Below are 24,256 nucleotides of genomic sequence, written 5' to 3'. Positions count from 1 at the left end.
TTTTTAAAGGTAATTCTGATATAATTCTCTGGAGGAATGCCTGGACAAATATCTAGGCAAGTATAATCAAGATAATCCCTGGAAGAATTCCTGAATCAATTCCCAGTGGAAAAAGCGGTGAAGAAATTCCTTGAGATATCCCTGTAGTTATACCTGGACGCAATCCTTAAGAAACCCGCAGTGGTATGTAATACTGATTTGGGAACATTCGTTAAAAAATACCTGAAAGTCTTCATGAAAAGCTCCTGGATATATTCTCGGGAACAATTTTGAAAAAAAATCCCTAGGAGTATTCCTAAAGAAATCCCTCGAGGGTTTACTGGCATAGAACTGAACTTGATTCCACTACTGATTCTCTTTAATTGGCTTCGTAGGGTATGTGTTCCATCAGTAATGTCATGCTCCCATATTCATCCTATTCGAAAACAAGCAATTACGGCACCGATTGATTCCGTTCTTTTTGTTTTCATGCGTGCTCACTTCTAATAAAAAATACAAAAATATGAAACAAAACAAACACCGCTTCAATCCTTTGTTTTTGGTAGGATGAAAATGGGAGCCACATGCTTAATAAGGGAACGAATACCCTAGTTAGCAGGAATAGAAGCGCCCGTCTAGCGATATTGTGAGTCGAAGTTTCGATTCCCACCGGAGCACGTGGATTTCTTCTAGCAAGTTTGTGTTATACGTAAACACTCAGAGCCATGCTAAATTGCATGACAAACATCGGAAGTTTACATGATATTTTATGACTTTTACATGATATGTCATGTAAACTTCTATGATATCCCACGTTCTAATTATGTGCATCATATGTCAGAGGATTTTACACTCTTTTTTTCAATCTGTGTAGTCTATGTAAAACCAAGAAATTGGTAATGTAAACCAAGTCATTTAAAGTGAATACAGATAATATGCGATTCCTCACCTGGAAACGGTGTCCATCTGGCTGAAAATATATAGGAAAGAAATCTACTTCGTCATATGCGCTAATTCCCGTCATATCAGACGGAAAATAGCCAATAAGTACCGATATTCCAACTTACCTAAAGGTCATTGTTGTTTTTGATCTCACAATCGGACTGAAAAGCTAAAAAATACACCAAGAACAGTCAGTATCAATTAGCGTAATTCTGAACCATGGATAAATTTCAGTGAACATTTGAATTTACCACTGCCCTTATTAAAGGTTCGTTCGTAGAATAAAAAGTTGCACTCCAAACGAAAATTATCAAGGTTCAGTGTTGCTAATAGTAATAAAATTGTAAAAAGGAATTTATAATTCTTGCTTGATAACACAGCGCAACATTTTTTTGTCTCAAGAGCAAACTTATGTGTCTCTGACAGATTTTGGACCGCTGAATCCGAATCCGCGCTCAGATTTGTTCGAACACGTCACAATTTTGAGCTATACCTCAATTTATAGGGCAAAATATGCGATTTTGGGCTTTTTTGACTGCAAATTATTAAGCATGGAAATATTTTTTTTGGGCAATCAAAAGGTTAATTGGTCAATTACCATCTAAATTAACGACTCATGCAAAATATTTCGTTTTACCTAATCAAAGTTGTTAGATTTAAGCATTTTATGTTAATATGATAACTTGCATGCAACTTTTGGAGGGTGACTTGTATGGGAAATATCGTACCTAACATAAATCGCTTGAAACTATCAAATTCGATTTGGTAAAACGAAATATTTTGCATGAGTCGTTAATTTAGATGTTAATTGACCAATTAACCGGCACCAAAATTTGGATTTTTTCTTCCTCCATTTAAACAAACATTCCAACAAAATTTGGTCAAATTCGTGATGGTCGATTACACGCGGTGTGTACACTTGGTGTGCAATGACCCCTTTGCTAAAATCTTATAAGATGGAAGCAAAAGATGTAATTTTGTGTAAAAATTACGCAACCTTTCACGTTTCAATTTCATTCAACTTACGACTTCATATTTTTTCTCGTTTTATGTATGACGAAGGCAACCGCACCAAAACAGCAGCTAGCCAATTTTCACTGCTGCAGAGTGCAACACAAGCAGTTCAATTTATTCGAATCTATCGCTTTTTCCCGTCGGTAAAACGTTTGTTTACAGTTGTCTTCGCCTAGTGAGGATGCAAGTAAATGTGTGCGTGGATTTTCTGCATATGAAACATCGTATTTCATAACCATAGAGAATGATTTCTTCGTTGCACTGTGATGGCGTATTATGTAGTGGCGTCTCGTAACCTCACTTTTTACCTGTTCGACGACCCCAAAACTTGTAATTGCGGAGAGTTCAGGTTCCGAATCAAATTGAAAATGGATTGAAACGGCTATTCTCGTTATTTTTTAAAAATTATAAGATAACATTTTGAGAAAATTCAAGAATATACATTTGTTGAACAGGTAGATTTGAGGTTAGGGAATCGCACTGGTATTATGATCTGGTTGGTAAAAATATTAACTAAAAATATATCGTTATTCTAAAGCTACATTCATCTCAATTTAGAACTTTCTGCTCAATCGTCCTTTGAACACACGATATGATTTGGGTTGCGAAGAATTTGACCGACTTTTCGAATAAACACCTACGATCAAATCATAATTTTGACCATCCTTAGTACTATAGTGTCACATAGAAGGTGTGCCGGGAATTTAGTTCAGGCTGTACTCGAAACAGGCGTGGACTAGACGAAATTCGAGGGACATTAATTCAATCTTATTATTTTATGGAAATTGTAGTTCATTTATAATATTTTTTACATGATATGAAAGCCAATTTATAAATTAGTAATTGATACTAAATTGGTCATGAAGGATTAAGCGAGATGCAAGAATAAGCTTGATCATTATTGGTCGGTGCTTAATTTGACGGGAATAAGATAAAAACCCTACATCGCTTATGCCAAACGGGAAGTTTCTGTGTACTCTAGCATTATTTACTGGAGAAATTCCAAATTATGCTATCTGGAAGTAATTTTAGTCCTAAGCAACTTTACCTAATATTGCTCTCTTCTGTCTGCCTTTGATATCAAGTTTTATCTCGTTGTACAGCCGAATCACAAGCTTCTATGTACACTAGCGCCATGAGGTGGTTAAATTTGAAACTATCAAATCCATTACATGTAACGGGCCCTTCATAAACCACGTATACTTTTGGGGGGGATGTGTGGTTCTGGCTAAAGTCTACGCTCCATACAAATTTTCAAAATTTTGTATGGACAAAAGTCTACGAGGGGGAAGGGAGGTCTAGGATTTCCAAATTTTGGTCTACGTGGTTTATGAATAGCCCCTAAGTAAACGTACTTGAACTTTCCCTATCTTAGCAGAAAGAAGACAATGTGTTGCTATCTTGTACATCTACCGAGAAAACTCGCTGTCGGTACTCATACTAAACAAAATTAGGGTTAAAAATCATATACTTAGGGTATCTTGCACAGAGCCACATGGAAATTGAGAACCCCTGTGGCTACACCCAGAGCTATTTTTGCGCATCATAGCAGACAGACGTTACCCACCACCTACGCGTTCGGCGCTCTGTTTGTCTTTTCGCCAGCGCCATACGCGAATTCGTTCGATGAAAGTCTCATAATAAATATTTATTTCCCATCATTTTCATAATATTGCGATGATGGTGCGAAAAAGCACATTTAAACACAACGCGCGCGCGCCCGCACAGAAAGAGATTGAGGTGACATTGATTGGAATTTGTCACCACACCCAGTGCAATCGCCTTGCCTCACCTCGCCACTTTCTACTATACGGAGACAGACGAAAGTGAAATGTGATGTGATGATGATATTCAGGGCAGACACCACACCCCGCCCGTACCTATTAATGCGTAATCGGGGGAGTGCTAATTTTTACGTAACTTTTTTTTCGATTTGGGACACACAGTCGTAAATCGATCAATGTCAACGGTGTCGACCCACTAGCTGGTGCCCCTAACGATCGCTGGAATTAAGATGGTTATGCTAATCGCATTAGGGGGGTGCTCTCCCCCATATGATAATCCTATTTGTCTGGGTCGTGTCTATCCGGTTGGGTGAGTTTATTGAGGAGGTCGTGCGTTGCGTTAGGAATTAGTACTTTGTGAACTGCAAATGAAAATATTTGTTGGAAATATTTTCGTCATTATCGAATGTGCAGTAACTGTTATAGTCAATCTGACAACAAATGAATTTAATTAGAATAACTGTCTTATCATATTTCACTTTTTCTTTTCTTTGCAGGTATGTTGTTGCTAGAAGACAAAACAAAAATGACATAACGTTGAGCGGTAAGTTCAAAGGAAGTACTTCCTGACCACAATCAAATCAACTCAAGATTAGTTGCAAACAACTAAACACATAATCCGTTTGTTGCTGAAATCAGTCACAAGACCTCACGATTTTGGTTGAAAATTAACATACAGGTATAGGTAGGTACGTAAGCTACCTTTGGATCCAATTCGGCACCTATCATCTCGTAATTCGCCTATACTCACTCATCCTATGAATCGTCTAGTTCGTACACAAGAAGCAGCGTATGAATGATTGGGACGGAAATTCACGACCATGATTTGTGGTTTCATAATCGGATACCCAAATTTGCATCATCATGAGACGAATGTGATTTAGTAATCGTTTCGTTCGGTCGAACAGGTCGGGAAAAATAAATCATACATGCTCATTGAGCAGCATTGCCCAATAATGATGACCAGTTCATACTGTGTCTTCGCAATACTCGAAACCAACCATTTTACAAGTGCTCAAAGTGTTACAAATAAATAAATGGAACAATTCCTGGCCCACGTAGGGTGCCTTATCACGAGCAAACAATAATGGAGCCCTATAAATGTTCTATTTTATTTTTCACTTGGCCCAACGAAAAATAATACAGAACACTACAAATGGACAATAATGCACGCCTTCACAAATTGACACACACAACATAGATTTGATGCAATACAACACTAAACATAAAATTTGGCCTGCTACCCTGATGGGTAACAATTTACGATTACAGGATGACGACTGACGAGGTTTCATGTATTGATTTTGATCCATCAGTCCTGGAACAGTGTTTTGATTGGCTGATTCCATCCTCGTTAACAGTATTTATGCTGTCTTCATAGCTTAATTTTATTATGTGGTTTTATTGGCAATTATCGGTGAAAAATAACGGAAACAACTTATTTCACGTGACGCGTTTCGACCTACTTTTCTTCGGTCATCATCAGACACCTAAAACATTATAGGCGAATCCGGATGACCCCCAATTGTAGAGGCGCTAGGTGAGATGTGGAGAAAATCATTTGTTTACATCGTCTTCATAATTAACAAATATTTTGCCTTGATAGTTGCTATTTTCCATTGGTAATGGCTTCTATTATCATCAATCTCGATGCCCACGGCGACAGACACCGGATTGGCCAGCTAACAAAAAATCCGGAAGATTGTCCGCCGGAGACATAGCAAGAGCTTCTCAAATTAATCGCATAAATTGTTCGTAAATACCTACTGGATCTTAGAGCTCCTGAAAGAGAATTAAATTTTCTTTCCAAAATATGCTCGTTTGTTTCTCTACGATGCGGAATTCGATATGAAAAAGTGAAAAAAGTGCACTTTGCCTATGCTGCGCCATGTGAAATTTTAGCGGAGTAACGTTTTTCATAGGGTTCTCATTCCTGCCACCAGATGCGCAGGGATCGTTAGCTTCCGTTGGATTTGCCTATATGTACATAAAATTAAATATAGGGCACTGCATTGTTTTGATTTTGTATGGGAATTTGACGTTTCCAGGCCTTGTTGTTTACAAAATTTCTGTAAGATTGAAAGAGAGAATTTCATGCAGTGCCCTATATTAATATTAATATATTAAATATATTTACATAAACATTAAATAAATGTATAATATTTAAGGCGTCTGATGATGACCGAAGAAAAGTAGGTCGAAACACGTCACGCGAAATAAGCTGTTTCCGTTATTTTTCACCGATAATTGCCAATAAAACCACATAATAATCATTCACGGTTATCAACCCCGGTCAATAGCTTAATTTTGTCTAAAACTAATCCTAATTGGCCATCCCAATTGGGTTTAACTGCAAGACGGCTGCATTTTGATGTCCATGCTAGGGATCGGTTTGCTTGTCTTGCAGTTATTTATCGCCAGAAATTACCTAAAAGTACAACGCACGACCTCTTCAATAAACAACTTCAGTTGCTAGGGCTGCATTCCTCCTGAACAATAAAAGAACCCTATAAATGTACATTAAACTTGTAGAATATTCACAAGTTAAAATCGAACGTGCAACAGAGAAGTAAAACTGATAACAAAAGTTAAAACAAATCTCCGGCTAGGTCTATCTGTGTCATTACCGGTAGTCATGTACTCATGGGCGTAGCCACAGGGGGGCAAAGACTTCTTCAGAAATTCATCCAGGTATTTCCAGGAACGCCAAGTCAATTTTTGAAAAATCTGGATGATTTAGGAAGTTTTGTCTGCAAATGTCTGGATCGTGTGAAAACCCCTACAAATTCCGAGAAAAACCTTACAAATCCTGAAAACAAATGCCTGGATCTTCCATATTTTTGCAGGAGGTTGATAACGCTGGGTATTTCTTCAGGAATTACTTCTTCGTGAATTCCATCATGGACGTCTTGCGCAATGTATTACAGGGTTCCGTTAGTGATTGTTTCAGGGCTTGTTACAAATAAAAATGCTTCAGGAATTCCTCCCACGATTCCTTCAGAAATTAATACAGATATTTCTGCATAAATGCATCGACGAATCCCTCCAATAATTATCCCATAGCTTCTTTCAGTGATTCCAACATGGTTTTCTCCAAAGATTCCTTCAAGAATTTCTCTAGGTATTTCACCAGACATTCCTACGGGAACTTGTCCGGGGATATCTTTAGAGGTTCCTCCAATAATTGTTCCAATGCTTTTTTGACGATTCATTAAGGAATATCTCCAAGAATTCCCCCCCCCCCCTCAAGGAGTTCCCCCAGATATTACTCCATTCTCTCTTCAAGAATTCCGCTAAAGATCGCTCCAATAATCTGTAATTATGTAAAGTATTTCTGTCGGAACTACTTCCAAGAATTCTTTCAGAAATTTGAATTAGAAATTATTCCAAGAACATTTTGTAAAACATCCTTTAGGAGTCCATCCAAGGCATTTTTTCTATAATTCGTCCATAAATTAGTGCAGGCATAAATTCCTTCAGATTTTTTCAGGGATTCCAACAAAAATGCTTTCAGAAATTAAGCTCTCCTGAGATTTTTTAAAGGAATCCTCATAAGATGTCTTCAGGAATTCCTCCAAGAATTCCTTCTGTGTTTCTTTCAGGAACAACTTCAGGGATTATTTTAAAAATTCCTGCAAGGATTCCTCTAGGAACACTTCTTAGGATTCCTTCTCTATGTTCTTTCTACGATTTCTTCAGTACTTCCTCTTTTCTTGCAATTTCTTCAGAAACTCATCCCAAGCAGCACACATGTCACAAATGAGTGTCGACAGCGCAAAGTTTTGGTTGTACAGGAGCTACATTCATGTAAATCTAACCCAAAGGAATACATGAAAATAACTCGTGTTCAACCAAAAATCTGAGCTGTAGACACTCCTTAGCTGACATGTGTGCTGCTGGAGATCCTGGGATTCCCTCAGGAAATTCTTTCTGGGATTCCCCCAAGAATTCCTCAAGGGATTCCTCCAGAAATTCCTTTAGCGATTCCTACAGGAGTTTTTCCAGGAATTCCTGCAGGAATTCCTCTTAGAATTCATCCAGGGATTCCTCCTGGAACTCCTCTAGAGATTGCTCTAGGAATTTTTCCAGAGATTCTTTCAGGAATCACTCCAGAAGCTCTTCTAGAAATCCCTCCAGGTATTCCTCCAGGAATTCGACCAGAAATTCATCCAGGGATTCCTCCAGGAATTTCTCTAGGGATTCCTCCAGGAATTTCTCTAGGGATTCCTTCTGGAATTGATCCAGTGATTCTTCATGAAATTCCTCCAGGGATTTGAGAACCTTTTGAGATTCCTACAGGCATGTCTCAAGGAATTCCTACAGGGATTCCTCAACGCATTCCTCTAGGAAGGAATCCTCGAGGGATTACTCTAAGGATTCCCCCAGAAATTCTCCAGTCATTCCACCAGAAATTCTCCAGGCATTCCCCCAGAAATTCCTTCAATAATTACCTGGATTTACCCCAGGAATTCCTCCAGGATTTTCCCAAGTAATTTCTTCAGCAAATTCAACTGAAAGTCCTACAGAGATTCCTGCAGAAATTCCCCCAGGAGTTCCTTCCGGAATATATCCAAGTATTCCACAAGAAATTCATCCTGGTATTCTTCTAGGAATTCCTCCAAAAATTTCTCCAGGGATTCCCCCAGAGATTCTTCCAGGAAATCCTTAAGGCATGTCTCCCGGGATTCCTCCAAGAATTCCTCTAGGCATTCATCTAGGGTATCTTCTAGGGTTTGCTCTAAGGATTTTTCCAGGATAACCTCTAGGGATTCCTTCAGGCATTTCTCCAGGCAGTCATCCAGAAATTCCTTCCATAATTACCTGGAATTACCCCAGGAATTGCTGCAGAAATTCCTCCAGGAATTTCTCCATTAAATCCTCCACAAAGTACTCGGGGGATTTCTTCAGAAATTCCCCTAGGAACTACGCCCGGAATTTATCTAGGTATTCCTCCAGGAATACCTCCAAGAATTTCTCGAGAAGTTCCTCCAGGAGTTCCTCCAGGTATTCGTTTAGGATGCTGCAGAATTTCCGCCAGGAATTCGTCCAGCGGTTCCTTCAGGAATTCCTCAAGGAGTTCCCCCAGGTATTCCTCCAGGCATTCCTCCAGGATTTGATCCTGGAATTCCTCCAAGAATTTTTCCGGGAATAACTCCAAGAATTAATCCATGTATTGCTCCGGGAATCCGTTCAGAAATTGAGGCAGGAATTTCTTCAGAATTTCCTACAGCAAATCCTCTAGTATTTCTTCAGGGCTTCCTTCACAAACTTTACAAGCAACTCCTCCAGGGTTTTCTCAAGATGTTTCTGCCAAAATTACTCCAGAGATTCCTACCAGAATTTCTCTAGGGATTTCTCCAGGAATTTCTCCAACAATTTATCGAAGGATTCCACCAAAGAATTTCTCCAGAAATTCTTCAGGGATTCTTTGGGAAATTCTTTTAGGAATTCCTCCAGAAATTCCTCCAGATTATTTTTCCAGCAATTCTTCCAGCAATTGCTCCAGGAATTAATCCAGAAATTTCAGTAGGAATTCTTCAGGTATTCCTTCAAAAATTCCTCAAGGGATTTCTCCAGAAACTTCTCTAAAAAAATTTCCCGAGATTCATTCCGAATTTTTTAAGGGTCTTTTCCGAGATTCCTTTAGGGATTCCTCCAGGGGTCCATTTTTGGTTTCCTTCATTAATTTCTCCTGGGATTCCTCCTGGCATTCTTTCAGGCATTCCTCCGGAGATTCATTAGGTGATGCTTTTGGGAATGCCTTCTGGATCCATCAGAAAGTTGTGGTTTCTTCATTGGTTCTTCCTGGATTTCATTTAGGAATTTATCCTATTTCTCTGGGACTTCTCCAATGACTCATTTAATGATTCCTTCAGGGATACTTTCAGAGGCACTTCTTTGCTTGCTTCTTTGGATTCCTTCAAAGATTCCTTCCGAGATGTCAACACAAATTTTCTTCGGGGATTACTCCTGAATTTCTTTAGGTGCTTCTTCCGGGATTCCTTTAGGGATTCTTTCCAGGATTTCTGCAGATTCCCACATGAATCTTCTTGAGATTCCTCCGGGCATTCATTCAATAATTCCTTCAGCGATTTCTCAAGGGGTCTCTTCTGAGATACCTCCAGGATTTTTTCAGAGATGTTTCTAGGGTTTCCTTCAGAATCGTCCTGGGTTTCCTCCGGGCTTCCTTTCCAGATTTCTTCCAATATTCTTCTAAGGATTCTTACATTTAGTCCAACTGGGAATCTTTCGTTGAATCTTCCCAGAAACCTTTCGAAATAGATATTTCCTTGACTTTCTTGGGCATAGAGTATCCTCGTGCCTGCCAAATGATATACAAATGCATCAGCAGAGGAAGCTCTCAGTTAATAACTGCGGAAGTGCTCATAGAACACTAAGCTGATAAGCAGGCCCTATTCCAGTTGGCAATTAAGCAAATCGATTAGCTGAATTTGATTTCAGGTACGAACTAGGTTGCTGTATTATTTGCCACAATTGGTTTATTGTAAAACTACATCTGTTTTGTGTCTGCTCTAAACGGAACCACCACCCAACAACCCTTTGATTACAGCACCGGCTAATAATAACGAAGAATTTCGGAATTCGATCTCTTGCATAACCCACTCGACGAAAAATCAATTCGATTGTACTTTCCCTCGATTAACCGCGCGCACAGTTGCCTACCGGAGCAACATGCAACCCCACGAAGTTCCCCGTCGTCGTCGAACCAGACAGGAGGGGTCCGTCCGTTGTTGCTAGTTCCAATAAAATCAGGGACCCCTAAAATAACCATAACGAGTTTGCGGCCAGCAGCGTGCCGCGCGCCAACCGCAAAACCGATGATCCACTTGCATGCTATCACGATTTTCAGATCCGCCTATGCCTCCCTAGTACTCTCTATGTCTCACGAACCTATAGGTACCTCCTAACTGATGGGGCCCGATCAGGAAAGAAATGTTGTTTACCAGCATTGCGCACCAAAAATAATAACGAAAATTCAAATATATGGGAGTAACCTTGCGGAATCGATCGAAACCGGTTTGTGTGCGGTGGGGAAACCCCCTTATAAATACTGTACCATAGGTATTCCGTAAGACGTAGACGAGAAGATGAAATAATCTTCCCACTGCACTGGCGGATGTCAGCGGGTCAATCCGGTTGAAGTTCGTTATTACTGATTGGCGGCATACACCTCGTGACCAGCTTCTGAGTCGGGATCACACTTGAATTATGTCTCTGGATTGATGATGCCTTGAAATCTCTGTCTTCGGTATGTTGCCAAAATTTGATATTATTTGACAATCAGCAAGCTTCGTATAAAGTAGGTGAACTTCTACCGAGGAGATTTGGGAAATTCGATGCAGTTTTACCGAAATACTGGCGCAATATCTCGAAATCGGAGTAATATCCTTAGCGTGAACACTTGTATCAGCATGTCGCTTAAAGAGTCTGGCGTCACCACCGTATCAGCTCAACACGTCCCAAACGATGAACCTGTGTCGCCGAAAATAAAAGTTTAAATTACAGCATCGATCGACGTCCCACCACTTTAAACTGGTTTGCACCCGGTTGTGGTTCGTCGTTCGTTGATGTCACAAGAGCTCCGCGAGGGCCTGACTGACGAAATATTTGTAGGAAGGTTACCTGGTTTGTTGTGGCAGAGCTGCTGAGGGTACACAGGGCAATTTCAACAACGGTGAAGTAAGAAGCCACAAATGATCTTTGTTCTTCCCGCGCACATGTTTGCCAAGGAGAAGATGATTTTAGGTGCAACGGAGATATAGACTTCCTAACTTTTTTTATTGTAGGGTACATACATACATTTTTTTGCTCAACATCACATTTAAGGCTATATTTGGCAATAATATTTGGCAAGGAAAGAACTCAAGAAACAACATCAGTTTGACACTATTGAAAATTTGATCGAGTCAAACAAGATGTTTGAGCATTGGTTTCTTTTCGGACAAATATTTGACCCTGTGTACACTAGTACGCCACAATACTCGGTTCATGGCTGACGGTCTTCATTCTCAGCCACGCCTAATCAGGTATCAGCAGGCCGGCTCCAGAGCCTCCACGCCTTCTTGTGCCAACCGGATCAGTCGTGAACACCAACTATGCAAGGTTGTTATCCGGCATTCATGCAACATGCCTTGCCCACCGTATCCTTCCGGCTTTGGCCACCAGTGCAGTGAGCTCGTGGTTCATCCTTCTCCGCCACACACCGTTCTCATGTACACCGCCGAAGATCGTCCTTAGCACACATAGCTAGAAAATTCCGAACGCTTGTAGGTCCTTCTCGAGCCTGGTCAATGTCCGTAGAGAACCACCGGCCTTGTCAGCGTCTTGTACATGGTGCACTTGGTGCGTGGGTGAATCTTTTTAGACCGCAGCTTCTTCTGGAGCCCGTAGTAGGCACGACTTTCACTGATGATGCGCCTTCGTATTTCGCGGCTAGCATTGTTGTCAGCCGTCATTAAGGATCCGAGGTAGACGGATTCCTCCACCACCTCGAAGGTAACCCCGTTTGTTCGGTTGTGTTCGGTTCCACCTTCTAGCATGTACTTTGTTTTGGACGCATTCACCAACAGTTCGACCTTTACTGCTTCGCGTATCAGGCGGGTGTACAGATCTGCTACCGTTCCAAATGTTCTGACGATACTGTCCATGTTGTCCACAAATCACACAAATTGACTAGATCTCGTGAAAATCATACCCCGGCTGTTGAGACCGGTTCGTCGCATTACACCTTCCAGGGCGATGTTGAACAGCAGACATGAGAGTTCATCACCTTGTCGTAGTCCCCGGCGAGATTCTAACGAACTTGACAGATCGCCCGAAACCTTTACGCAGGTTTTTACACCGTCCATTGTCGCTTTAATGAGTCTATAAAAAAAAAAGACAATTACACCGTCTTTGACCTTACGGCCTCTACAGACTGAACAGTACAAACATTCGACTACGGACAACACATATAATACCCAGTGGCCCAGTGGAGAATTTTACGTTTGACGAAAAGTTTTCCCCGACTGGATCGGGAATCGAACCCACACTCCGAGGCTTACGAGACACCTAAACGACTGGCGCCGCTAACCACTCGGCAACGAAGCCCACAAGTCTATAGTGAACTTCCAGGAGAAATCGTTCTCGTCCATGATTTTCCATAGCTCTGTGCGGTCGATACCTTCGTACACCGCCTTGAAGTCGATGAACAGGTGGTACGTTTAGATCTGGTTGTCGCAGCATTTCTGGAAGATTTTTGGCATGGTTAAGATCTGGTCCGTTGTCGAGCGGCCGTCAACGAAGCCGGCTTCATCACTTCCCACAAACCTATTTACTTTGGGTGACAAAGGCAGATGATCTGGGATAGCACTTTGTAGAGGCATTCGGATTTGTGATCGCTCGGAAGTTCTACCACACCAACATGTCACTTTTCTTGTAGCCGGGGTATATGACCTTCCACTCCACCGATAGTTGGCGCTAGTGCAGGCACGTGGGCAATTTTTTTCAGGCCTTTCTTGATGAGTTCAGCTTCGATACCATCATTACCCAAGCAACAAACATGGTTACAAAACAGTGACGGCAGCGTATGTAAGGGTTGCACAAAAGTCACTGTGACTTACTGCGCAAACCTTACATACGCTGCCGTCACATGTGTGTTGCATGGGTTACGTACTGACTGTTTGGCAGAAGTTAGAGCTGGGAATCGCTCGAAGGGTTGTAACACTCCCGATATTTCTCTTTGGATTCCTCATAGGACTCCACCGAGATTCATCTCGAATATCTCCCGAGAATCCTCTAGACTTGCCTCTAGGGATTCCTACCAGGATTACTCCTGGAATTCCTCCCGCTATGAAAGGCAGGGTTCTTCCAGCGATCCTTCCTTCAAGTATTCTTCTAAGGATTCCTCGAGGAATTCTTCCAGTGATTCTTACTGGGATCCCTTGAGATATTCCAACAGAGATTTCTGCTGGGATTTCTTAAGTAATTCCTTCAGAATTCTTTCAGGGGTTCCTCCAGGGATTTCTTGTTGGATTTCTCCTGAGTTTTTTTTTTTCGGAATTTCTAGAATTTCCTCCCGAGATTCATTAATTTACTTCTCTCAGGATTTCTTTTAGAATTTTAGCCACGATTCCTTTACAAATTGCTTCCGGATTTCCATAAATAATTCCTCCACGATTTATTCGGTTTTTTTTTTCATTGGTGCCCTCATAATGCTTTCGGAGATCCTCCCGGAATTTCCCCTGGATTTCTTCAGGAATGATTTCCGGAATTCTGCCCGGAATACTTGCTGGAATTCCATCATTTATTCTTCCCGTACCTCTTCTAGGAATATCTCCTGGGATTCCTCCAGGATTTTTTCCAGAGATTTCTGCCGAAATACCTTACTGGGATTTCTCCCGGAAATCCTTCAGGGGTTTTTCCGCGATTCCTGCTTCATGTATTCCTTTGTGGATTCCTCCGAGGATTCCTTCCACAGTGATTTCAAGGATTCCTCCCGAGATTCTATATTTCTTCAGGGATTTCCCTGGAATCCCTTTATAGTGATTCCTCCAAGATACTTTCAGAGATTCGTCCCGGGATCCTGTTAGGGATTTATCACGGGATTACTTAAGGAATTTTATTATTATTTCTATATTCTTTAATGCCTTCCGGATATTATCAAGATAATCTTCCTGAGATTCCTCTCGGGACATCTCCAGGATTCTTCAAGGATTTTTTTCAGAGATCCTTCGCCAGGTATTTCTCCAGAGACTCCTTTAGAGGCTTCTTCCGGGTTAATTCAAGAATTGTTCCTAGGATCCCTTTAGGGATTTCTTCTGGGATTTTTCCATCTACTGCTCCTGGTACGCTTTTAGGGGTTTCTTTCGAGAGAGACTCCTTCAGTGATCCTCCCGGGATTTTCTCCGGGTTTTTTGTTCGATTTTTCTCCAGAATTATTGAGGGATTTTTACAGGACTGTTCCCGGGATTTCTTCATTAATTACTTCCATGGGATTCCTTGAGTGATACCTCCAGCATTCCATCAGGGATTCGTTCTGGGATTCTTTCAGAGATTACTTAAGAGATTCCACCAGAGAATCTTCCATGATTCTTTGAAAGATTCCTTTAGAGCATCCTTTATTGATTCCTCCTGCGACTCCTACAGAAATTTCATCATAAATTCTTCCTGGGATTCTTCGAGGGATTTATCCAGAGATTCATTTCAAGCATTGTTCCTAGGATTCTTCCAGGGGTTTCTGCAGGAGTTCCCCCATGAATTCGTCCCGGGATTTTTTTCAGGGATTCCTGTCGAATTTTTTTTCCGGAATTTCATTCATTGAGAATTCCTTCATTGATTTCTCTCAGAATTTTTTCTGGAATTTTTGCCACGATTACTTTACCAATTCCTCCCGGGTTTCCATCAAGAATTCCCCCCGGAATTCATTCAGGGATTAACACAGGATTGTCTCAGGAGGTATTATTTCCGGAATTTTTACCGAAATATCTACTGGGAAACCATCATTGATTTTTTCCGCGCCTCTTCTACGGATTCGTCTCAGGCCTTTTCCACGATTCTTTCAGGAATTTCTCCCGAATTTCGTTCAAGAATTTCTCCCAGGATTTCTTCCACAGTTCTTTCAGGCATTCCTATAGGGACCTCCCGGGACTTCCCCAGGATTGTACGTATACATGAAGGAATCCTGGGAGAAAGCCCTGAAGAATTTCTAGGAGGAATTCTTGAACGAATTCGGGAGAAATATCTGGAGGAATCTCACAAGAAATCCATGACTAATCCTGGAGAATAGGCCGTCCCTTATTTTGCAAAATTTAGAAATGTTATAAGTTCGTTAGTGGAAAATGATCGTTTTAGCTAAAAAATGATCGTGTCAAAATTTGAAGTCCGTATCTCAAGGCTAAGTGGTCCCTCAAGGGGCCTAAAGTTATCAAAAATTGTATGGGACCAAAATAACATGAAATTTTTTTCGACAAAACAAATTCGCTATTCCACTAAAACCGGTGATTTTAGGACCCTAAAGGGCCAAAAATGTGCTTAGATTTGCGATATCTCTACTCGTTTCCAAGATATTGACAAAAAACAACTGGGAAATTAACATTTTTGACCATTTTTTTTTAGATTCCAAAGGAAACTTACCATATTTTGTTCAATAACTCAAAAACGAGTAGAGATATCACAAATCTAAGCACATTTTTGGCCCTTAAGGGTCCCGAAATCACCGATTTAGTAGAATAGCGTATTTTTTGTCGAAAAAATTTTCATGTTTTTTTTGGTCCCATACCATTTTTGACAACTTTAGGCCCTTTGAGGGACCACTTAGCCTTGAGATACGGACTTCAAATTTTGACACGATCATTTTTTAGCTAAAACGATCATTTTCCACTAACGAACTTATAACATTTCTAAATTTTGAAAAATAAGGGACGGCCTACTGGAGAAGTCCTCTTGGTATTCTTTTCTCTCAGAATTCCGTCCGGAGTTCTTTCAGTTATTCAACTAGAGATTTCTGGGATTCTTCCTTGGATTTTCTAAGGGATTTTTTCAGGTATTTCTTCAGGGTTTACTTCCGAGATTCCAGCAGGCGTTCCTCCAGAATTCTTTAAGGATTTTCCGGGATTCCTTCAAGGTTTTTCCATGGAATTCCTTCTGTGATCCCTCCAGGATTCAATCAGTGATTCGTCTCGAGATATCTGCCGTGATTGCTTAAGACTCTAAGTTAAGAGATTCTTCCAGAGATTCTTCCAGGTTCTCTAAAAGACTCCTCTCAAGAGTCTTTCATTGATTTCTCCAGTGACCCCTCCCAGGGTTACTCCCGAAATTTCTTCATACATTTCTCCTGGGATTCTTAGAAGGATTTGTTGCGGTATTCATTCCAAGCATTGTTCCAGGGATTCTTTCCAGGATTTCTCCAGGAGCTCCCCCATGGATTCATCCCGGCATTCTTTGAGGGGTTCGTACATGATTCTTTTGATGATTCCTCCCGAGATTTTTTCAGGGATTCCTCTAGGATTGCTTCAGAGATTTCTTCTGGGACTCCTTCACTGATTTTTTCGGAGATTCCTTCATGATTTTCCTCTGGGATTCCTCCAGGGATTTCAGGCCTTATTATTTGAGGGATTCCTCTCGCGTCCTCATCTTAGAATTCATCCCAGAATGTTTCTCGAAAAATTTTGGTCTTCATTTTCTCCATTGACTACTTCTGCTGAATGTTACTATTATTTTTCCAAGAAATGCTTCTAAGATTTGCCCAGGTATTTCTTCAGGTGTTCCTTGTGGGATCCCTGTTGGAGTTTCTTTAGAAATTCTTCAGCATTTTCTACTGAGATACCTTCAAAAGTTGCTTCGGGATTCGGGAAATCTTGCATCAGGTCATGCTAGGAATTCTTCATTAGTTCCTTCTAAGCATCCCCCAGGAATTTCTTATGAGTATTCTTCAAAATTCCCATCAGGAATTCTTCCAGGAACCCCTGTTGGGTTTTTTCTAGAATTTTCAGCAGATCTTGTGATTCCTGAAGAAGATGCTTCTGGAATTCCACCTGGGAATTTGGAATTTCTCCAGAATATTCTACTGAGAGCAACTCCAAGAGTTACTTTTGGACATGTAGGAATTCCTTCTGGGAATTCTCCAATCGTTTCCTCCATAAATGCTTTCTGAGAATCTTCCTGGAGCTCCTTCTGGAGCTACTCCAGAAGTTCCTTCTAGGAGCTTTACTAAAACTCTTTCTTCAAATCTTTCAGGGGTTCTCTTACTAGGAACTCTCCAGAGTTTTTTTTTGTGGAAATTCTTCGGAAGTTCCAATTCAGAATCTTCTAATTGTTCATTCAAGGAATCCTCCAAGAGTTCTTTTTGGAAATCCTCCAGGATCTGCTTCAGGATCAGGAGCTCCTTATGGAATTCTTCTAGGAGATTTTTACCTAAAAATTCTCTAGGAGTTCTTTCTGGTAATCTTCCAGCCAGAAGTTTCTCATTGACATCTTTTAAGAGTTTCTTCCCGGAGGAATCCCCAGAAGGAATTCCTGGAGATTGAAGAAACCAGTTGTGTTAATTACTATCCAAATTCAGTCTATCCGTATATCCGTTTTCAAAATCATCTAGTATATCGATTACTTTACAAAAAAATTGTAATCATTGCATTGCTTCTGAAGATTACTATGTATACGTAGGTCCCTATACAACCGGAAACCGGATTCCACAAATCTCTCAGTACACATTCTTCATAAATTCACACCGCGATCGTAAATACAGCACATGCGGTCGACAAACACACGCGATTCAATCTTATCATAACGAATCAAGACTTAAAGCTTAGGTCGAGAGTCAGAATGATCACGTTTCCAACGACGGCCGATGTGCATTGGTGATCGTCAACTTCCCCCACGAACATCGTGGTCGGTGACAAATCAATCCTCCGGCATGTCACTCGTCGTTATTTAATTTCCTCGCTGATTCACATACATCGTGGTTCTACTCTGCTGTCATGGCAATTAATTATTCAAATTAAGCTATCGATTGTCAACGCTCGTGACTGATTTGTTTGCGGTGAACCGCGATCATGTGGGCCTCAAAATTCTTGAAAAATACAGAAGTTCTTCTGAGCGACCTGTTTGTAACTTCAACGAAACGCGATCTTTACGATGATCGCAACCGGTTTTCATAGAAGAGATCGATCGTAACTAACACTCTCTCAATTTCTTCTATCTTCCGCAGCATATGTCTAGTCACACTGGTTAGCCTAACGAATGGAGCCGACCTGAAAGATCGAGCCCGTGCAGCGCTACTGCTGGAGCGATCGACGGGCAAGTGCAAAGTAGGAATATCGCAACCATGTCCACCGAGCAAATTCCGCTCGGCATCGGGCGAATGCAACAACTTCAACCACCGCTACTGGGGTGCCCGAGGTGATCCCTTCCTGCGGCTACTCGAACCAGACTACGCCGATGGTGCGTATTGGGCGTGATCTTCTGCAATCTTCAGTGATTCTAACGAAGTTTACCTTTTCAGATCGCATCAAACCGCGTACCTCGGTGGGTTCACATGCCTTGCCTGCTCCGAACACGATCATCGATCAACTGCAGCGATCGATTCCGGTCGGAGCAGTACATCCACATGTAACCGCCATGCTTCCAGCCTGGGGTCAACTGCTTTCGTACGATCTTGTCCAGATCCTGTCGCCACATTCCAGCTTCCGTTGCTGTCGAAACGACTCAACTACCGCCGCAACCGATGAGATTATCCAGTGTTACGTCCGCACTGGCGAGGGCTGCAAGGAGTACAAACGATCGATCCCGTCCACAGAACCGGGAACCTGCAAGTTCGAGTACCGCGATCAGATGAACGCCGCCTCCGGCTTCTTGGATGGCTCGGGCTTGTACGGAACTACAGAAAAGGAGATTCTTGCATTGAGGACATTCACCAACGGAAAGGTTGACATCAAGGCTTGTCTACGATGCAACGAACCTGGCGCAATCGGAGCCCTGCACACGATCTTGCTGAAGGAACACAACCGAATCGCCGACGAAATGTCCAAGCTGAACAAGGAGTGGAGCGACACGACCCTATTCTACGAAACTCGCCGAGCGGTCATTGCCCAGATTCAGCACATCACCTACAACGAGTTTCTGCCGATCGTGCTCGGAAGCCAAATTGCTAACAGTCCTGATCTAAGGTTTGTATTCTAACGACCCCAGGAATCCTTCTGTATTGACATTTCCTTATTCCACTCCACAGAATCGAAAACGGCAAACACTACACCGGCTATTCGTCATCCAACCGCGCCGGAGTGTTCAACGAAGTCGCCGTCGGAGCCATTCCCGCATTCCTAACTATGCTTCCACCGGATATGTACAACGAATCGGCTTCGGCAGAGATCCTCATCTCTACGCCGTCCATGCAGCAAACCTTTATCCCAGACCATGCCACCTTCAACGACGAGTGGACACCCATCGCTTTGGCCCTGCAACGTGGACGTGACCACGGAGTACCATCCTATCACAAGGCACTGAACCTGTGCGAGAAGCGCTTTGGAATTCCTTACGGATCCAAGCTGACCTTCGACGATATGGAGTACTTCGGTCTGTCACCCGAAAAGAGGAAGGCCTTGGAGAAGATCTATCAGTAAGTATTAGAGATGATGTGGACTGTTTGAAAACCTTGACATGAACACGTATTTTCAGGGACGCCGAAGACATTGATCTGCTGGTTGGAGGTCTATCGGAAACCGCCACGCTGGGCACTGTATTTGGACCGACGTTGACCTGCCTGCTCGCCATCCAGTTTGCCAACCTTCGCAACAGCGATCGCTTCTGGTATGAAAACGATCTTCCACCGTCCTCGCTGAATCTGCCACAGTTGCAAGCCATCCGCCGTGTAACTCTGTCCGGACTTCTCTGCGAAGCCAAGGGAGTATCCAAGGCTCAACCGAAGGCATTCATTCGTGAAGATCCCTACCTGAATGCCCGCCTCAACTGTGAACAACTTTCCGGTCTGGATGTTACCCCGTGGCGATCGGAGATCGTCGAAGAGGTCGATGAAGACTTGGAAGAGCAAACCCCGGCACCACCGGAGCTGGCCGAACTGAACATTGACGTGATCGAGAAGGCGATCGCCAAGGCTAAGGATCAGCTGAACGAGAGGAAGCGTTTCGAGTACGAGTCGTGGGTTAATCGTAAGTTTTGTGTTGTGGATGATTTCGAACATAGATATTTAACGCTCTTCGACATGTTTACAGGGGGAGGAATTGATGCCAAATCTCCAGCTGGTACTGCTGCTTCCTTCAGTAAGGCGAACAAGAACGCGTTGATCATTGCCAACACATCTCTGCTCTTCGAGCTGGCTTCCAATGAAATCCTCAGCAATTTGCATTCGTAAGTTTACGATACCTATTCGAGTGATCGATACCCTCATCAAATCCGTATTTCTCATTACAGGATCCGTCGTCGCAAGCGTCAGATCTTCGATAACAACCTGGGCAACTTCGGAGGAGACGATTTCAGCAACGCTCTGCAGTCGATCGACGTCAACCAGTTCATCACGGGATCTATCTCGCCGATCAACTTGGAACCACAGTGCGAAAATTTGGAAGCTCCCTGCGATACGGCAACTCCGTTCCGTACGTTAACAGGTCACTGCAACAATTTACGAAGTCCAAATCTAGGTCAATCTTTGACTACCTTCGCTCGTCTGCTGCCAGCTGTTTACGATGACGGAATCTCGCAACCCCGTAGTATTGCCATCTCTGGAAACCCACTGCCAAATCCACGTACCATCTCTTCCCTGATTCATCCGGATATTTCTAACCTTCATACGCGGTATTCTCTCATGGTTATGCAGTACGCACAGTTCCTCGATCACGATCTTACCATGACACCGATTCACAAAGGCTTCCACGAGTCCATCCCAAGTTGCCGATCGTGCGATTCTCCGCGTACCGTGCATCCAGAGTGCAACCCATTCCCTGTACCACCACGTGATCACTACTACCCAGAGCTGAATGTTACCAGTGGTGAACGTCTGTGCTTCCCATTCATGCGATCGCTGCCAGGTCAGCAAACTCTTGGTCCCCGTGAACAAATTAACCAGAATACCGCCTTCCTGGACGCTTCCCAAGTCTACGGTGAAAACGGCTGCGTTGGCAAAGGACTTCGTGGATTCTCTGGACGTCTGAACTCTACGATCCACCCCATCCGAGGAAAGGAACTGCTGCCCCAGACACCAATCCACCCTGAATGCAAGTCCCCAAGTGGCTACTGCTTCGCTGCAGGAGACGGTCGTGCTTCCGAACAGCCAGGTCTTACCGTGATCCACACCATCTTCATGCGTGAACACAACCGTATCGTCGAAGGTCTCCGTGGCGTGAACCCTCACTGGAACGGCGATCAGCTCTACGAACACGCTCGCCGTATCGTCATTGCCCAGAATCAGCACATCACCTACAACGAGTTCCTGCCACGTATTCTCAGCTGGAACGCTGTCAATCTCTACGGACTGAAGCTGCTTCCGCAAGGATACTACAAGGACTACAACCCAACGTGCAACCCAGCGATCGTCACCGAATTCGCAGCCGCAGCTTTCCGTATTGGTCACTCTCTGCTTCGTCCGCACATTCCTCGGCTAAGCCCACAGCACCAGCCTATCGACCCGCCAATCCTCCTCCGCGACGGTTTCTTCAAGATGGACATCTTCACCCAACAGGCCGGATTGATCGACGAGATTGCCCGAGGATTGGTCGCCACCCCGATGGAAACCTTGGACCAGTTCATCACCGGCGAAGTCACTAACCACCTGTTCGAGGATCGCCGCATTCCGTTCTCCGGTATCGATCTGGTCGCTTTGAACATCCAGCGTGCCCGTGATCATGGCATTCCGTCGTACAACAACTACCGCGCGCTGTGCAACCTGAAGCGCGCTCAGACCTGGGAAGACCTGGGCCGGGAAATTCCTCCGGAGGTGATCTCCCGCCTGAAGCGTATCTACAACAGTGTGGACGACATCGATCTGTTCCCGGGTGGCATGTCCGAGCGTCCGTTGCAGGGCGGTCTTGTTGGCCCAACCTTTGCCTGTATCATCGCCATCCAATTCCGACAGGCCCGGAAGTGCGATCGTTTCTGGTACGTTACTTTAAACAGTAGGTCCAAGAACTCTCGTTAATTGATCTTTCTCTATCCACAGGTATGAAAACGACGACCCAACGACCAAGTTCACCGAAGCTCAGCTTGCCGAACTCCGCAAGACTACGCTGTCCAGGATCATCTGCGAGAACCTGGACATCCAGGGTGATATGCAGCGTGCTGCTCTTGATCTGCCAAGCAACTTCCTGTATGCGCCTCCAACTCGATGATCGTCGATCAGTTTTAACGACTTCTTCTTTTTTTTCCAGCAATCCACGTGTCCCGTGCAGCTCAATGCAACAAATCGATCTCAGTGCCTGGCGGGAGAATGTAGTGCAAGGCTGTCACATCGGTGGCAAGCATGTCGACGTGGGAGATTCGGCCTTCCCTTCGCCGTGTACCAGCTGTATCTGTACAAACGAGGGCGTAAGTCATATCTTCTTTAGATACACTTCAAGTTGATGATAGAGCCATGTCACATGCCGTTCAAATCAGAAATAGATTGATCTCCGTAAGTTTTGCTCCGAAACCTAACTCACATAAGCCCATCTCTATTTCACAGCCTCAATGTGCCTCGCTCCGCATCACCGACTGTGCCCAGCTGGCCCGCGAGTGGCCTCGGGACGTGATCCTCCGCGACGATGTCTGCAGTGCCCAGTGTGGCCTAGTGCTACAGAACGGCGGTCCCCAAGGCCGACAGCTTCCCATCAATCTGCGAGGGCAGAATTCCCAGCGAGTGTCCCGCTCCCGGGTCGTCCAACAGCAGACGTCCGTCCCGATCAGCTTCCAGGGCTTCCAGTTTCCCGATCTGACGCAGTTCATCGGTTAAATTCGGAGGGCTCCTCTCGGTGGGAGATCCGGACCAATGAACCCATCTCAACACAACTACTATTACTACTACTAATATACATTATCGTTGTTGTAAATATTGAGCGGCCATATTACTACCACTGTTTCTTTAAACATCTTATTCTCTAGAAAGTGTATCGACGAATCAACAAACTGCCCTTTAGTATGATTCTTTTAATTAATGTACACACTCCTGTACGAACGTAATCATAAAACGTTGTTTTATTGTAAATATTAGAGTAGACCCTAAGAAATCGAAAAGCAAACTGTTACTATCTTCTGCTTCAGTTTCTACTTCTATTTAAACCTATTCAACTAAATTATAATCGAAAGGAAAAAAAAACAAGAACTCCCCACCAACCAATGAATTCGGGGAGAAAATTCAAATACCATATCTCAATCAAACAAATCGAACGAGCACAAATTCAAATCGTGAAACAACTTAGTGATAAAGAAAAGAAAAAAAAAACAATGATGATAGAAAAGCAAAAAACTGTTAGGTTAGATGTTAAGCATACCAGTACTCGGAGTAAACTCGAATCCGAATAGTTTTATAAAGTCTGCGTACGAATCGAGCAAGTGGGCCTTACTCAACCTCAACAAGCATGGAAAGATGGGCACTTCAAAGAAGAAAAACAAAACTTTCGGAAGTTGCGTTTGTATTTGTGACTTTATGCTAGTATTCGTGTTTTGTGCTAGGAAGGAAACATTTTAAATAAAGTGTATTTATGATTTAAATTCTAATGAGTGTTGCGATTTATTTTCACCTTCTTCTTATTTGAATAGTAAAACACACGGATCCAATCGAGTTTTGAAAAACAATACATTTGACACAGTGGCGTAGCCACGGGAGGATTTGGGGTTTGACCCCTTACTTACCTTACCGGTCAGACTAAGGCCTGGGTGTCCTCTGTTGTACGTAGGAGTCGTCATCATCTAACTCGGCCCATGCGTCTCCAGTCCCGCAAGGGTCCGCAAATCGTCCTCCACTTGATCGACCCACCTAGCTCGCTGCGCACCACGGCTTTTTGTACCGGTCGGATGGCTCCCCAGAAACATTTTAATCGGGTTTGCTATCCGAC

General features: G+C 43.0%; 1 protein-coding gene across 3 annotated transcripts in view; it reads left to right on the top strand.

Moving 5' to 3' along the window:
- LOC109430623 (uncharacterized) overlaps positions 1 to 23,918 on the top strand; it is a 144,015-nt gene extending 120,097 nt beyond the window's left edge. For all 3 annotated transcript variants that reach the window (XM_019669287.3, XM_019681911.3, XM_019676067.3), the window contains exons 3-11: positions 18,427 to 18,659; positions 18,721 to 19,384; positions 19,447 to 19,833; positions 19,893 to 20,383; positions 20,447 to 20,582; positions 20,646 to 22,325; positions 22,387 to 22,533; positions 22,595 to 22,751; positions 22,888 to 23,918. In XM_019669287.3, the coding sequence (XP_019524832.3) occupies positions 18,427 to 18,659; positions 18,721 to 19,384; positions 19,447 to 19,833; positions 19,893 to 20,383; positions 20,447 to 20,582; positions 20,646 to 22,325; positions 22,387 to 22,533; positions 22,595 to 22,751; positions 22,888 to 23,154 (4,162 nt within the window). In that variant the 3' untranslated portion in view covers positions 23,155 to 23,918. The remainder of the gene's footprint in view (positions 1 to 18,426; positions 18,660 to 18,720; positions 19,385 to 19,446; positions 19,834 to 19,892; positions 20,384 to 20,446; positions 20,583 to 20,645; positions 22,326 to 22,386; positions 22,534 to 22,594; positions 22,752 to 22,887) is intronic.
- Positions 23,919 to 24,256: the final 338 nt, after the last annotated feature.

This window comes from Aedes albopictus, chromosome 2 (genome assembly GCF_035046485.1).
Source record: "Aedes albopictus strain Foshan chromosome 2, AalbF5, whole genome shotgun sequence".
Lineage (NCBI taxonomy): Eukaryota > Metazoa > Arthropoda > Insecta > Diptera > Culicidae > Aedes > Aedes albopictus.
Note: the sequence above shows the minus strand (reverse complement) of the source record. Positions and strands in the feature narration are given on the sequence as shown.